This window comes from Diachasma alloeum, unplaced genomic scaffold (assembly GCF_001412515.2).
Source record: "Diachasma alloeum isolate Michigan unplaced genomic scaffold, Dall2.0 Dall_scaffold_00192, whole genome shotgun sequence".
Lineage (NCBI taxonomy): Eukaryota > Metazoa > Arthropoda > Insecta > Hymenoptera > Braconidae > Diachasma > Diachasma alloeum.
Genome location: NW_021680357.1, coordinates 253,943 through 271,079, shown reverse-complemented (window position 1 = coordinate 271,079; position 17,137 = coordinate 253,943). Strand labels below are relative to the sequence as shown.

At 37.6% G+C, this 17,137-nt stretch overlaps 1 protein-coding gene across 1 annotated transcript in view; it reads left to right on the top strand.

Annotated features, from left to right (window-relative positions):
* The window catches only part of LOC107048411 (mushroom body large-type Kenyon cell-specific protein 1), a 60,302-nt gene that overhangs the window by 40,979 nt on the left and 2,186 nt on the right, over nucleotides 1–17,137 (top strand). The window contains exons 2-8 of the mRNA XM_015271567.1: nucleotides 78–724; nucleotides 1,653–1,955; nucleotides 3,476–3,718; nucleotides 5,652–5,731; nucleotides 10,087–10,471; nucleotides 15,380–15,620; nucleotides 16,227–17,052. Coding sequence (XP_015127053.1) covers nucleotides 78–724; nucleotides 1,653–1,955; nucleotides 3,476–3,718; nucleotides 5,652–5,731; nucleotides 10,087–10,471; nucleotides 15,380–15,620; nucleotides 16,227–17,052 — 2,725 coding nt within the window. The remainder of the gene's footprint in view (nucleotides 1–77; nucleotides 725–1,652; nucleotides 1,956–3,475; nucleotides 3,719–5,651; nucleotides 5,732–10,086; nucleotides 10,472–15,379; nucleotides 15,621–16,226; nucleotides 17,053–17,137) is intronic.

Below are 17,137 nucleotides of genomic sequence, written 5' to 3'. Positions count from 1 at the left end.
GCCATCAACATTGACAAACAGGGGGGTTGGTAAAATGCTCACATGACCGTTTGAATGTAGTTGGGGTGGTGTTGCAGGTCTGGAACGTGTAGCGGAAGAGTTGATGGGCCGTAGGAGATGGAAGCAATACCAGGACACCCTGTACAGCAGCACTCGGAGCGAATCAGCAAGCCAGCCGCATCACCGGCTCTATCCGGCCCTATCGACAGCCTGCAGCAATATTGCTGCGGGGAATGCCAGCCAGATCGGGTCGCAACACCATCGTCAGGCATCAACGGGCACTGTACACCAGCCATCAACACCACCACTGTCAGCGACAGTAATAACAACGACTGGACAGGAGCAGGGGCCACTCAAGCAGAAAGAATTGACGAATCACAGGGGAAGCGAGGAGTCTTGTCCGATAAGGCCCGAGGATATAAAATTAGAGATAGAGGCTGCACAGGAGGTGAACAGTGGTGGACGCTCAGAGTTACTGCAGCACGGGGAGGTCCATACATTGACGAGGATACAGGAGCGTACGAGACTAAGAGTAAAAAACGAAAACGGAGAAGAAGATTCAAGTGTGAAGACAGGCGAGAGCGAGAACGATTTGGAGAGTGCGGAGAAGAGGCTGAAATTGGACGATTCATTGAGGACCTCGGTCAGCCCACTGAGGGAAAACGAACGGTCACCCTCGAGAGATTCGCGGGCGAACGAGGGAGCCGATCCGGAAGGGACCAAGGTACTATTTTCATGACAATTTTCACAATTTTTAGGTGGACACGTCGTTAACCACTCAAAATATGAATGACTCTCTTTAAAATTGAGTATTTTTAAGACTGGGATTTACACGGAGAGAAGAATTCTATTAAAATTGCCAGAAAACTGTTTCATAACGTTGAACAGATTTTCCCGATCTGAGTCACTCGCTCCTGTGGTCACATACCCATAGTCAATTTCTTAATTTCAAGAATTTTTATTACTAATTCGTTTTCTAGAGAACGGATACGAATCATCTAATCTGTTGAATCAAGTGAATAATTGAACTGAAATTTCAGAGAAAATGCCACGTGACAAAATTTTTTATTTGAACAAAACAAATTTCCAATAGTGCTATATAATTCGCTACAGGAACACGCGTGAAAAAATTTAGTAGAAAAATCTAGGGAATTCACTGGACAATTCTATTGAGATATTTTTTTGATTTTCCTGATAAAAAGAAAAGCAAAATAGAATTTTAAAAAACTGGGAAAATTCGAGCCTAGGAGATCCAACAGACGACATTTATAGAATATTTTCTATTCAACAATTTAATAGAAATCCACTAAAATTGTCTAGCGAATTCGCAAAGTTTTACTATTAATTTTTTTCGTGCATTAAGTCCTACATTTTTCTACCAATTTTTCCATCCGTCCAAATAAACCATCTCTCCATTGTTGCAATTGAAAACCCGAACACAAATGGCTTGTCTAAAAGTTCCCAAACTCCTCAACTGGCGAATAAAGTCTGAAAAGAAAAATCCGCCCAAAGTTTTCGCATTCCTTCGGATGTCTCGTACACACAACCCCCGCAGATTGATCACTCCCAGAGTAATTACACTCGTAATCGGATTTCGCTGGAGTCCTGCAATTAGGAAAATTGAATCACCATTTTTGCATGATTTGACACAGGAACCGAGTGCGGAAAACGCGTTGGACCGGATACAGGTGACACCGGGTCTATTGAGGGTAAAGAAGGAGGAGGAGTTGCAGGAGTTACCGCAACAGGTGAACTGTGGAGGCGGCGATACTACGAGAGTAGATACCGAGGTCAACAGGCCAATAACCAAGGAACAATCGGAGTCTATCAACGATTGTACGTTAACGTATCCTGTCAACCGGCGAGTAAGTCCACCGCCGGAGGACTGGAAACCATTAGACAAGTGTTATCTCTGTCTCGATGGAAAACTGCCCCACGACGATCAAGCGCCACTTGTTAGTTGAACTTTCATTAATATTACGAATTAGAAAATTGATATCTTTGGAGAAGATTAAGGATATCCAAGCACTTTGGCTATTTTTTTCTCCAGTAAAATGATTTTCTACTTTTGTAGTTGTACATCAGAGCTTTCACTTGACCTCCATTTGACCTCAAGTTTTCGGACATTTTCCAAAGATTTTATTATTTAAACTTTGCAGGGCTGAATTTGAATCTCGATATTGAATCGTTAGAAAACATTCTAAAAATTCGAAAAAAAATTGAAAGTTTACTTTTGAAAGAAAATTGATGAAATAATTAAAAAAATGCAATTTTTGAAAAATACGAGCATTTTCTATGAATAATTTATAGACAATCAATTTTTCACTATAAAAAATCATTTGTTAGAAATCGTAACAAATTTATTATTTATGTAGAAACAACGACTGTCGAAAAAAATAATAATTCTGTGGAAAATGTCATGACGCTGAATATTTATGATTTTTTTCGAATTTTTCTACAGTGAAATGATTTTCTACTTTTGTATACTTTACAAAAATTTTATTATTTGAACTTTGCAGGGCTGAATTTGAATCTCGAGATTGAAGCGTCAGAAAACATTTTAAAAAGCTGAAAAAAAATGAGAAAGTTTACTTTTGGAGAAAGATGGATGAAATAATTAAAAAATTGCAATTTTTGAAAACTACGAGCATTTTCTATGAATAATTTATAAACAATCAATTTCCTACTATAAAAATCATTTTTTCGAAATCGTAACAAATTTATTATTTATTCATAAACACCGAATGTTGAAAAAAAATGATAATTCTGTGCAAAATGTAATCTGAGAGTAAAAGATATTTGGATATCCTTAAGTTCACTTCAAGCAAATTTTATCCAACACCTGAGGAACTAAAAAAATATTACATTTTCTTCCTTCAATGAAGTTATTTCTTATTTTAAACTGAGAGAAAAAATTAGCACTGCTGAAAAACAATGTTTCACGTGAGAATATTTGATGGAGTAGAACAGATTTACATGAGGGAAATTAACCCACTTGATGGAAGGAAACTGAACATCTTCCACAAAAATTAAATTTTTGTCGTGATTATCAGAAATATCCCCAGAAGAATTCGAACTGTTGACAGGAAAAAATATAATCTATCGTACGACAATCATTTGATCTGAGAGAACTCCATCGGTTTATACCACAGAAAGAATACCTTGACGAGGAAAGAATATTTTTTTCCCAAAAAAAATTGTCCCCTCGCAATTATTTAGCTTTGACAATAACACAGTTATCAGCAAGAAAATCGTAGTTTCCTCTTGAAATTATCATTTGTTCCATGGAAATTATAAGTGTTCATTGGACAAAGATATACACTACTCAATATCATTCACTTGATAAAACCGGAGCCTCATATAATTCTCTGTAGAACGAATGTATTTACCCGAAAGACAAAAAATTTGGAATTCTATTGTTGTTCATTGATGAATCTTCGACGAAGCTGACAGGCAAATTTCACGATATTTCCAGAGCCCACAAAGTGAGAGTAGTAGTAGTTCACGATCTGCAGAGTCTCCAATGTCGGTGCAAGTCGATCCAATGGCGGCATCTGCCGTGGTTGCTGCCGCCCTTAGCGGCGCGTACCCCACGTTACTGCCACAATGGGGGTTACCACCGAGGGACGCATCCCTTGTTGGTATTCAGACACACCATGATACTGGCCAATCGGCTGATCAGCCCCTTGATCTCTCGGCGAAACCGAAAAACCCTCAGGTAAGTCTCGTTCCGGGACAATTATCCAATCACTAAAGTTGCATCAGATATCCCTAACTCATGATGATTTAAATCAACCCCCAATAATTATCATTACTTGACGATCTAGTCTTCAACACTGGGCGAACTTCGTAATTAGTCTTCAGGAGGATTAATATATTTGGCTCGAAAAATGAGTTCGATATTCTTTCTTCAATCAATTGTTTATGGTCACTCCCATTGCAAGAAGCAATACGACCGATGAGAATCACATGTCCCGATTTATCAGCTGCTAAATTTTCATATTGCAATAAATGATTTGTTCATGTTCTAATTTCTATGCTGACTGAATAGGATTTTAATCATAATTACAATTCAATTTCTTCTAGAATACACTTTACAATGTGAATTTCTGGAATTCAATGTTTGTTGATACTCTGGTAAAAGCGCGTGCCCACACTGTTATCAATTTTTAGTTAGTTCACACGGTAATTCAATTAATCTGTTGTTCATCTCATCAATATAATTCCGTGCTTAGAATATTGTCATCTCGTGTTTTCAGCACCAAATTAAAAATTAAAACTTCATTTGGAATACTGAGTCACAGCTTCTTTTTATTCATATCAGAAATTTTGTATTTGGATATTAATATTATTTGTTCAAAGTGAAAAAACCGATCATCATTTTCACTATATTGCATTCAGATTCTCCTATCCTTAACGTCAAAAATGTGAGATAATCTCATAATTCTAACTATTAATTCTAATCAACTTTGTTCGAAGAAAACCTCAGTAAACGCAATATTAAGAAAGTAGAATTATTCTATTTTCCTCTGACCTAAATGATTTGGACAATTATGATTCGTTTATTCATGTTTCACAGAATGGTATTCAATTCTTTTTTTTACTTTCTCCATTGCGCCATGTTCGGAAACGCAATTTGATATTGCGCCTAAAAAATACTCTTCGTCTATTCTATAAACTCTGAAAAGAATTCCCCCCCCCCTACTTCGTTATCCTTGAATTCTGATATTGAAAAAGAGATAAATTAACTCGTTTCATCCCTCCAATTCGTTCCTTATTTGTATCACCTTGTATTTATTCCCCTTCACCTCGTGTTTATGGAGCAATCTCAAAATATCGATTTCATCCAAGCTTAACCCACTTAATTTTCACTCACTCTCTCCATCAAGCTAGTCAATGCGCCCAACGAGCCAAAATTTACCGAATCGAATACAATATCGAGCCGAATGACCAGTTATCGGAATAACTTTTAATTAACCCAACTGTTTCCATGAATGATAAATCTACCCAAACGAAGAATAATCACCCGAAAATGAATATTAAACGTCCTTCCAAGAAATTTCAGAAAAGATCCGGATTGTCTTTCAACTCCTTGGAAACTTTTTCAATCCGTGCATGCAAATGTATGAATCTGTGTTAAAAGAACCAATTATATTCCTCAAGATAAAAATTACCATTTTATTGTAATGAGTCCTTTGTGGGCGTATACAAACGACTCGTGACTTTGATCGAGTAGTGGATTAAACCACTTAATCATGAGTTTTTAATGACGAGAGCTTCATCGGCTATTTTCATCGAGAATTACTCTCAAAATGATCCCCTCGGGTATCAGAAAAATAACTTTTTGAGTATTTGACTGAAAAAATTAGGCGATTCTTCCCCTTTTTCTCTTGACAATGTTTTTGCTTCCGAATGGAAGCTGTCTAATCGCTCAAATTGAAGTTTCCATTTTGTTTTTGAGTTAGGGTGACTAACAATTCTAATAATAAAGAAAAAACGCCACATATTATTTTTGTATTTACTGAAAATTTTGATATAGCGCCAATAAAATCTGTGATTTAGTTGTACCTAAAAAAATCTCAAAAAGTCCCTTATTATCGCTCCGCCGTTCTTCCCCTCAGTGCATTCACATGAGAATAATCTTCTTCCAGGACAACAACATATCCATATTGGATCAACAAAAAATACCTCTGAGAATGCCGGCGAATATTGATCCCAAGACTATCTTCACGTGAGTACAATTTGTCCTACATAATCCATATGAGTCCTCTCACCGATATTTGCATTCCATTGCAGACGGTTACGTATTCAAGGGTCTCCAGAGGAAAAAAAAATTATCTCAAATAAAACACATTCCATCCACCTCGTGACCGAGTGCATCGAGACCTCTCGTATTATTTTTATTATCCTCTTTACTCTATTTTCTCTCTCGTTTCCTGATAAGACGCGTTCGTGAAACGTGTCGACGTAAGAGTGAAGCGAAACGAGAGATTTCATCGGGCAACGACACGTTATTAAACTCATCTCGAATTTTTTTATTCTTGAGAAACATGAAAATTAGCACGATTTTCAGGGGCTGTACGTGCCAGTCGTTGTCGGACAATGACTTTTATGATTTTTTCATTGTCATTGACCTTGAGTTGCGACCGTTGAGTGTTTTATATTCGTATTTTTACGCATGTTTATTTTAATTGCGTGTTCATTTTGTCATGCTTGAGTTATGAAATTATAAATTTTTGGCGGAAATTTCCAGTACAACTCTTCGAAATCTTTATCATATTATGACTGAAAAATGAAAAAAAATTCCGTTCCGTAATTTTTACTGAACATTTCTCTCCGTGAATATCTATAGTTGGTGATTGTTCTATATAACTTATTTTTTAACGTTAAAATCGTATGAAAACTGCGGTGCAAGGAGCATTTTGAAGGTATAATCAGGAGAAAATGAAGTCTTTCGTGGTTACACGCGGCAAAATCGATCGGGTCCGCGATTTTTCCTGGTTATTCCCATATTCCGTCACATATCATAAACTGTTCAATGGGTTCCAAGGCTCAGTGAAGACTTAAGGGTGCCAAGTGAATTTGGCGATGACCTTGAAAATTGACATTTACCAACAAAGTTATAATTTTTTTAATTAATAGTATTAGACAGATGCTGAACATCGGTGACAATTTTGAAATTTTAGAACTTATGGATATCGAGAGATTAAATAAACAAAATCAGTCTTATACACGGCCTCTTATGGAGTTTGGATTAAATTGAACGTTTCAACCCCCTAGGAACTCAAGAAAAATTTAAAAAAATTTGAAGATATGGGGAATTATGTGTTCAATGTGATGGCGACAAAAAACAATGGGGTACCGGGGTGAATAAGAGAGATATTTCAACTCGCCGTACCCATTTGATCTCATGCTTTCTCGAGGTTCGTCACGCGAAATAGAGGATTTTCCGCATTTATTTTCTCGATGTCTAGTTCCGGTTGCGGGTTTGAAATTTCGTCGGATGTATGAATACATATTTCTCCAATGATGGAGGGAAAGAAAAAATTTTTTTTGAATCTTCTTTCAAATTCACTTGACACCCTTAAATTTCACCGACGTATCCCCTTACACTGCGAAAAAAAATTACTTTTGCCAAATACATTTATTAACTACAAGAAAATTTACACATGTCTTATACAGATATTTATATACATTTACTTGTGGCAGGTGAATATATTTGGCAAAAGCATTTTTTTCTAGTTTTGATCGTTTCACGGCTTCATCACTGAATTTCAGTCAAAAATTTTCAACAGTCTGCACTGAGAGAAGAACAAACGTTGTCGAACAAGTCTTGTTTGGGCCTGTTGGAATTCATGCCTGAATACAAAAATTAATTTCTTAGTTTAGTTAAACATTTTCTCTTTTCCACCCAAACACTCAGGGTGACATTTATGGCTTTTCTTAGAAAATAGAGACGTGAAGAAAAACAGTCCTCATGGTGAGTCACAAAGGAGAGGCTGAAGAAAATTGAAACAAGGGCCTTTTGTCAAATGGGTCCAGAGAGTGAAAACTCTCATGACTTTTAGTTAGTCGTCCTAGAGACTTCGTTGGAGAAAGATATACCTTCTGCGTGCGATCATTAAAGAGTTTTACTTTGAAGAATAAAACTAATGTGTTTTTATTGAGTATTCCTACACATAATCCAATAGGGCCAACAAAATCGCTAGTTGAAAATTGCCAAAAAAGAATTTGTTTGGTTCGAATTTGAAAGTCTCCAACATGAATAATTGCGCTGCTTTCGACAGCAACGAAATATTTGGCTCAAGAGGCCGATAACTCACACCAGACGGTGCCTTTTCAGGATGAAAATATCTCATACAGAGGAAAATTTATCAACTAATATTTTATCCCTAAGTTACAAGATTGCTATGACATCATTATTATTGTTTCATTTAAGGGTTCATTTCTTGTCTGTGATTATTAGACAGTCGAAACGAAAAACTACTATCCCTTGTTTCGCATAAAACAAAGATTTTTCGGGAGCAAAATACGTATGGGAGGATCGAATAACGAAGGAGTAGTGCTAGAAATGACATTTCTTGCGTGTACAGAGAATGCAATTTTTTTTTGAACTACTAAATCAATTTTTGCGACAAAAATTTTTCATTCCGGCGCACTCTCTGCACGTTTGACCCAATAAAATCCTCTTTTGATAATTTTCAAAAAACTATTTTCATGGCGCAAGTAAGACTTGTTTGAGAACTTTGTCGTTTTTCTCTCAGTGTACTTCTCTCGCAATTCTTCGACAATTTTTTCTCACCGCACATGTAAAATGAAACGTGATACTCTCCCATCGTCTCATTTTCATAGTTGAATACATGAAAACACTCAAATCAACATCTCGTCCATTGCCCCCGTCCTATCCATCGACAATTTGCGCGTCAAATTTGTTTTCCATCATCTTCTATTATTAGTTGAGCTGTAATCGGTACCTCTCTCATCGTCTCCCACGAAAGAATCTCTCGGTTATTATAATATAAAGATGGTTAAGAAGTGGACGGAGAGGGACGGGAGGGATGTGTATTCAAACTGCATGCGAGTATTAGCGAGGCGATAAGATATCCAAAGCCTCAGGGAAAATGAAAAAAAAAGGGAGGGGGAGAGAAATCGAGACAGTCTTTCACCTCAAATTTTTGCACACGAGGGTACCGATATCGTCTGACGAAATAAATCCCCAGTTCATTCACCGAGAGGAGAGGCATGCAGTATCTCGAAATACAAAGTTTACAAAACGAAATGCACTTTTATCAGCTTGAGGATTCAAAGTCGGACAACGACACACACGCCTGAGAGAGACGCGGGGTTATTCAACCCGAAATGAAATTTTGCCGTTGGCCCCGGGCTAATCTTATCGGGTTTGTTGTGCTCAATATTAATTGGTCGCGATATTATTATGCACTTTGGTTTGCGGATGGAAAATTTGGGTGTTTCGGTAATTCCCGAGGCAGTTGTGAGGAATATTAATTGAAAAGTGCGGGCAGGTGCTCAATCGTTGGTGTTATGGGTATAATAAATCCGTTGATATTGTTTCATCCATGTTAATATGCACTTCTGAAGTAAGAGGAAAATTATTTTTTATTTTGTGGGCCAGGTGGGATCGCGAGGCGAAGACGTCCGAGTGAAATTGTTGTTTCATTTTTGAAGTCTGAAGTCCATTTTTCATTTTTAACAAATACGGAGAGGAATTAACTCTGATTTTAAATCATTTATTTTTAATTTTCTCACGCAATTCATGATGATTATATTTGTTTTCAGATAAATATTCTATCTCTGAATTTCAGGCCATTGTCTTAGTTTTTTGTTTCACGTTCTCGTGAAATTGGGAAAATTTGAATGGAATTCGAATGGGAAAATTTTAGTTTTCCATTCGACGAATTAAATAGGCTCTCGATTTGAAGACTTTAAAGTGAAATTATTTTTCAATCTTCGAAGTCTAAACTTGATGCTTCATTTAAGGATAAAATCTGAAAAAATTAGAAAATTTACTTTTGTAGAAGAATTATGAAATAATTAAAAATTGGCAATTTTTTAATAAATAATTTTTAAACACTCAATTTTTTACCATAAAAATCATTTGTTCGGAATCCTAGCAAATTTATTCATATTCAGAATTTTACCAGAAAGCGATTTCATGTCTGAAAAAATAACGTTTCCAAAAGTTTAAACAATTTCAATTATTAATTTATAAACAACGAATGTTTAAAAAAAAAATTGTATGCAAAATGTTATTTAAATGACGCTGAATATTCATGATTTTTTTTCAAATTTTTTTCACAATTTAATTGACCTCGAAAAAGAATAGGAATAGAATTATTGATCAATTAATATTACTTACCTAATTTTCACTACTACGTCACAGAATCTAAACACTATTTATTTATCTTCAGAAAACTGTTCTCACCGAATTGTTATAATAAAAAAAAAATACAGAACTATCCTTGACATTTTAAATACAATTTCCACAAATAAATGATCTCCCCCCAGTCCTCGTCACTTCCCTACGTAATTATTCCCTCAAAAATGAAATATTTGATTTACCAACAGAACCTCGTACCGGCAGAAGCCCAGATTACCCGGACAAACTGGAGTTGGTGGTGTGCCAGTTGTCGGTGGTGGCCGAAGAACTTACACCGAGGAAGAATTGCAAGCTGCCCTCAGGGACATACAGAGTGGTAAACTCGGTACACGAAGAGCAGCTGTCATCTACGGGATACCAAGAAGCACCCTTCGTAACAAGGTCTACAAGCTTGCAATGGAACGCGAGAGGGACGCCTCCCTCACTAGCACCCATTCACATCCTCACGAGTCTGGCGTACCAGTATCAACCACCACCATCACCTCCACAATACCAACATCAACAACAACAGCATCAACACCAAATACGACCCAAAATGCCTCTGCAACAAGTCCGCCCCCGCAAGTGGATGAGGTAGGTTTTGGGGACGAAAGAGAGAGTGATTTTGTCATTTTTTATTATTTTCATTTTACCAGTTTGTTGGGGTACTTCAACATCGATACAGCAAAACGATCTATTTCTCGCAATGGAGACCGCTCATTTTTCCACACATTTCATGTTTTGCATTAAGAGGCCGCAGGAGGAAAAAAACTGCGAAAAGTCGGCGGAATGAATTTTCAACCAAAAAGGGACGGAAAAACCTGAAAGATGGCTTGAAAAATTTGTTCCTTCTACAGAAACCTGATGAAGTGAGTGGAGAATGATCTGAAGAGGATAAATATATTGAAGAGATGTTTAAAAATACGAGGTGGAGGCGCCGCCATCTTTAAAGCGTCCTGCGACAGGGGAAGGGGTACCCAAACAAGATGGCGGCGCCCACACCTGTTAACCACCTCGTATTTTTGAACGTTTCTGACAATTAGTGATACTCTTCAGATCATCTGCAACTCGTTTCATCCAGATCCTGGAAAAAGAGCGAGTTTTCTAAGCTATTCTGCAGGTGTTGTCATCCCCTTTTGGCACCGTCAATATCTCAATTAATGCTACAGTTCCGGCTACTGCCACCCTCAGCGATTTTTCAATGGATGAAATTTAAGAGGAAGAAAAAAATTGCGAAAATGCGGGGAGAACTTCACTTGCGGCACTAGTGGCACTTTCTGACCCTCGTATTTCAGAGCAACCTAACCTATCAGAATCTTTGCCATTACATATTTATAATAATGGGAGGATATGTATACCATCCTTCGATTAATTTCGCAATTCATAGATGAACTAACGTCATTTTTGTCAAACATTTATCACGTTTGGGAACATATGAGTAACGAAGTGGTAAAACGGTTTAAATCGACTCATCTCCCAGTTGACTTTTTGAAGATTATTTCCGAATCTAAGGGAGATAGCGAAATTTTCCTAATTACATTTGTTGTAGCTCCCCAACGACTCTACAAAAAAGGTTATAATAAAAATTTTGCCATCTCCCTTAGATTCCGAAATATTCATTGAAAACTGGCCAATAGTTAAAATTGACTTGAACCGTTTTACCACTTCGCTACTGATATACATTCCAAATGATAAAGAAGAGTACTAACTCGCTATCTGATGCATTGTTATTCTGAATTATGAAACAAATGGAATTATTGTGGGATGATTTAGCCTTTGAGAAATTCTTTTTGAACTTCAACTGTCCTAAAATTGCTGAAGACCGCTTTTGAAGTGGCACTAACTGGGACGTTAACGTCAGTTTTTGTACCACTCGAGGCCGCTCAATGCAGAACATGGAATGTGTCGAAAAATGCAGGAACTCCATTCTGTGCAACAGGTCACTGAGTCACGAAAATTCTGTATCAATGTTAAAATACGCCAATTCGTTTCAAACAAGAACAAATTCCTAATGACAAAGTAACCGTTACAATCCGATAAATCCGATGTGAGAGTAACTTCTCAGTGCAATAAACAATGAAAATAGCTCAACTCGAATAAGTGAGGGTGCGAAATAGCCACGCGATGAGTTTATTTGTTCCTTTTAATCGGTTTTTTACTATTATTTTTATCTAATGTGTGGTTTTGGTTAGGAAGAACGAATGGAGCTTCCCCAAAACATACCTCTTGCATGGCGATCGATAGACACCGTGTAGACTCACCCATTGAGTGATGCATCGACCAATCACCTCTGCATTACAATAATGCAGATTAATAATTCAATAAATAGAAATACGCTAACTAATTGGGTCTACACGGTATCCACGTGCGGTTGCCGTGACGCTCAGAAGAATGAGAAAATAAATCATTTAAGATAAAATAAAACAGTAGTTGTCCTATGTTTTTTGCATGGGCTGTTTTAACTGTTTATCACTATATTTGTAGTTTGATACTTGGCCACTTGGCGAACGCGAGGTTGCAAGAAGTGAGGTAAGTTTTTGGGAAGTGACCGTTGTGTGCGTGAATTATCATTTCGACACTTCCTGATAAAACGAGGGCATTTCATTTTTATTTTTAAAACAAGGGATCTCAGAATTTATGAATAAACAAAGGTATCCCAGAATTTCTTGTAGAACTAATCTATCCGAATTTTCGGGGGAAAACTTGTCTAACTCAAATGAAATCAGAAAAAACTTATTTCTTTTTTTGCCATTCCCATATAGCCGATTAGGCTTTTTCTGTCATGGGCCGATTTCCTCCTCTATCCGGTCCAGAGGTTTAACCACTTCGACCAACGGCGTTGGTGAAAAAACCTATTTCATGAGCGCTGATTAATTAGAGTTTGACCGATTTAGTCGACATCTTGTGAATTTATAATATGTTGAGGGATTCATGCCAGAAAATTAACACTCCGTTGGTCGCGCTGTGAGCGCCGCGTCGCTCTTTTTCCGATTTTTACAATTACACTGCAAGAGGCCTCAGAAAAAATTGAAAAAATTTGACATCTCATTTTAAAGATGATAAAAAAATATCGTAAGTAGTTGGATTTTCAAATTTTTATTGCGAAAGTTCGGGCCGTGTACCGTGTATACGGCGAATTTTCCAAAAAACATGTCAACTTTGCGCTTGAATATATAATCAACCCTAGATTGGTCACGACATGAGGGAAACCCCGCCACGCGTCGTTTTTCTTTAATTATTACAATTGTCTGGCTAACCGGAAAAATTCAAAATAATTTGACTTTATGAATTGAAGTGACTGAAGAATTATAGTAGTTTTTAGAACAACATATTTCCGCAAATTCCTAGAGAGAAAATTATTTCAAACAGATGAATTATTTTTTCCACGTTAAATGAAATTTTCCATCACGCGACGTTGCCGGAAACTCGGTGAGCGCCCCCGGGCAGTGTAGAATGAATTCGGCAACGCTAGAACCGAAATAACACGGCGGGGAATCCCCGCGGAGGTGACCAGAGTCGCCGAGTCGCGTTTGCTGACGAGAATAAGGTTAAGGGTAACACTGAGCATAAAAAATCTCACTGGACTTCTTCAAGTGAACGATCTCGCTCACTTCATTTTTTTTCAGATTTTTCCTAGATCTTTCGAATTTATCATTATGTCGATTTACGCTGGTGCGGCGCTTGCAGCGCCACCAACGGCCTTCGTAACTTTAATAAAATGAATGAAAGGGACGAGTAGATCATCAATCCAGAATTCATCAATAGGAAAAATGAAATCATCTCCTGAAACGTAGTGTAGTGGAGTTTTGTAACGGATATACAAGACATTTTTAATATAAATGCGGCTACAGGAAAAAAAATTGATAGAGTGAGAGTAGCCAGGACTTGCGTGCATAACCACGCCTCGTAAGACCAGACTTATTCGAAGGTATCGACAGTATCTGTTTTGATATCTTGATCGGCACGTGCCTCATGGAATTAGTTCTAGCTGCGTTTGACTGCTACATGGATTTGAGCTGTATCACGAAGTGTGAGGAATGAGAATAAAATGAAAGAATTGCTGAATTCTCTGGCTATTATACATATTAAAATGAGTACCACTTGCACAGTATTTAATCAAAATTACCGAGATAAGTATTTTTTTATTTCGTCTGGGTTACATGAGTTTTTCCCGGAAAATTGAGACAGATTAGTTTTATAGAGAATTCTGAGATACCTTGGTTTATTCAGAAATTCTGAGACACATTTGTCTTAAAAATAAAAATACCCTTGTTTCATTAGGAATTCGAAAGTTTCATGATTTTACATTTTTTCATTTGTTTATTGTATTACAATCGCGAACTCTCTCTGCACCTTCTCTCGGTTACGACACGTGTATCCAATCGTGCATTTTTACGCTCACATTGATATTGAATTCATTTGTTGCCATGTTTCAAGAATGAATACCATGTTTTTTTATTTCTTCGAAATTTCCGGGATGCGAATTTTGCATTGCTTAGATGCTCGTTTGTATGCATGCGTTAATGTATAAATGAAAACTTTCACGGAGGTAAGTCAGTGGGTTTTTGCACAAAGAATGATGAGCGTTCTATGCTAATGGACTCGATCATCGTCATTTAATGTCAAGGACACGAGTCCCTTGCTGGAGAACACGTACATGCACTCGGCAGACTGCGATGTTGTTCATTTTTTATATCAACATTACATTCTCGGATGTATGCATCACGTTTATCAAATTGTTCTCTTTTAATTGCTTCTTCGTTACGGGCGTTAATTGAAGGAGAGTGCAGCGGGCTCTTTTTATAGTGAATCCCTGCATGGAGCTTGATGTCAGGTCCCACACAGCATGATTATTTTATACAAATTAAACAATCTGTTACACAGAATGACATTCAAACGCGAGAATAATATTCACTGTTAGAAAAAAAAAATGAAATTTCAGGGACTGTTGAGGCGCGATGACATTTCAGTGAAAAACTTTTTGATTTGAACTTCTTTCGGATTTCTGTTGCTCAAAATTTACATATAATCATCGAAATTAAAAATGAGAAATCTAAATTTCTGACTAAAGATGAAATAAAAAATTGATAATACGGAATTGTCAATTGTCCATTGACTAAATAATACTAAATTTCATAGAAAGGTTTTTCGATGAAGGAAATTGATTGATCGAAAATTATTGCTAAGGGGTTAAATGAAAACTTAAGAATATCTTCACTTGAAATATTCTGATCTCTGTTAATTTTCACGGCATAATTAAACTGAAATTCAGAGTTTCCACTCATTTTTCCATAGAATTTTGAATAATCAATTAGGAAAATCCTTGAAATTTCCGTGGACCTTCATAATGTGCCAAAAATTTCCAACGAGTGCACTGGAAATTTCAGGCAACAATTTTTAACAGTCTTATTACAAATCTACATCTACATGTTCCCTACTAACAAAACATATCACTCGATAAAAATGGGACATGGAGACGCTAGAATGATTGTTTCTCAACAGGCGGATGACAAAGAGCTGTCAGGCGCTGAGGAGGAGAAGGAAGTGGAAAAAGCACTGCTGAAACCACTGCTATCGCTGGAAGACTTGGTGAGGTTTTCAGCCCTCGAGGGTAGCGGTAGGGATTCTCTCAGGACACTTCTTCAACGGGGACATGAAACTGGTACAGAGTGGCCTGGTTTCGAGCATGCCAATATTGGACCCTATATCCATAAAATGTTGGCAGCTGCGGGTCCATTCAAAGGCAAGATAACTTTTCTCGAAATTTTCTATTATGAACAATCAGAAACTAATCCAGTCACGAAGCAGTAAAACGATTCAAGTTGATTTCGACTGTTGTCCAATTTCGATTGAATATCTCGAAATCTAAGGAAATCCAATGCGACAGACGATATATGTGACTAATTTCCCATTCATATTCAAATTTCAGAAACTATTACGAACCCGACGAAATCACTAGCACGACAAATAAAATCCTGACTCGAGTCCCAAATAACAATAAGAAAAAAGGTGCCAAATACTTTGAACTGTTTTAAAAACTCTCCAAAACTCTGGTACAAAAATCCAAACTATCTAGAGCATCTATCCTCTAAAATTGAATTTTGAAAAACGAAAAACAAATTAGACTGGTGCACTTGCCAATAAAGCAGAAAAAAAATCAAGTAGGATGTGGGTTGTATCGTATCAACCCAGGTGGTTTTACTCAGGGAACAAAAAACTTACCGGTCTTCCGAAATCGATAGAAGCCAGGGTGGTCATACTAGCCTCTTATTCCACCCCGATGAGCGGACATTTTGTGACTGCCCATTACTCTAATGCTTCTCCCCATTTATTCGCCCCTCCGTTTCAGGTCTTGAGAATCAAGAGTACAGGATACCAGAGGTGATGAGGCGATTGATGAGCGAGGACAAAAGACTAAACAAAGATGTGAATGGCGATCAGTCCCACTCACACGTACAATCACCCCAGTCGCAATCGTTACAAGGTGGACAACAGCAGAGGTTACCAATGACAAATGATGATTTTAATCCAGCTATTGAGGAGGAGGCGAGCGACAGCGCTCAGGGTAGAGCTATACTCAAGATTCCGTCCTATAAACCAGCGAGTACACCTGGCTCAAGTAAGAACAATGGTGAGCCCAATTCAGCAGCATTTGCCCAGGGTTTTGCTGCATCATCAAGTGCAGCTGGTAGTCCTGGCCTGTTGGAGCGCGCTAGTCCAGCATTCTCGGGTACAAGTAGTCCGACAAATTCACTCGTTGGTAAAGGTGTCAGTGTTAACTTTCGTGATGTCATTGCTAAGAGTATTAGCTCAAAATTTCAAGAGGGCCAGTCAGGACAAACCAATGTATCCCAAACACCTACACCATTGCTCAGTGATTCGAATCCCTTCAAACGGGGCAGATACACACCACCGCAAACTGCACACCAGCAGCAAACGCAGCAGCAAAAATCACAGAGCCAAGAGAACAAATCAAAACCAGGCGCTGGTGGCAAAGGTACAAGACCAAAACGTGGAAAATACAGGAATTACGATCGGGATAGTCTGGTGGAGGCGGTGAGGGCTGTGCAGAGAGGAGAAATGAGTGTTCATAGGGCTGGTAGTTACTACGGTGTACCACATTCCACCCTCGAGTACAAGGTCAAAGAGAGGCATCTCATGAGACCAAGAAAGAGGTAAAAAATTGCTGCTTCTAATGAACCAAAAGGAACTATTCGTAATTCCTTCTTGATATATTTCATCATGTGAAGAATGACGTAA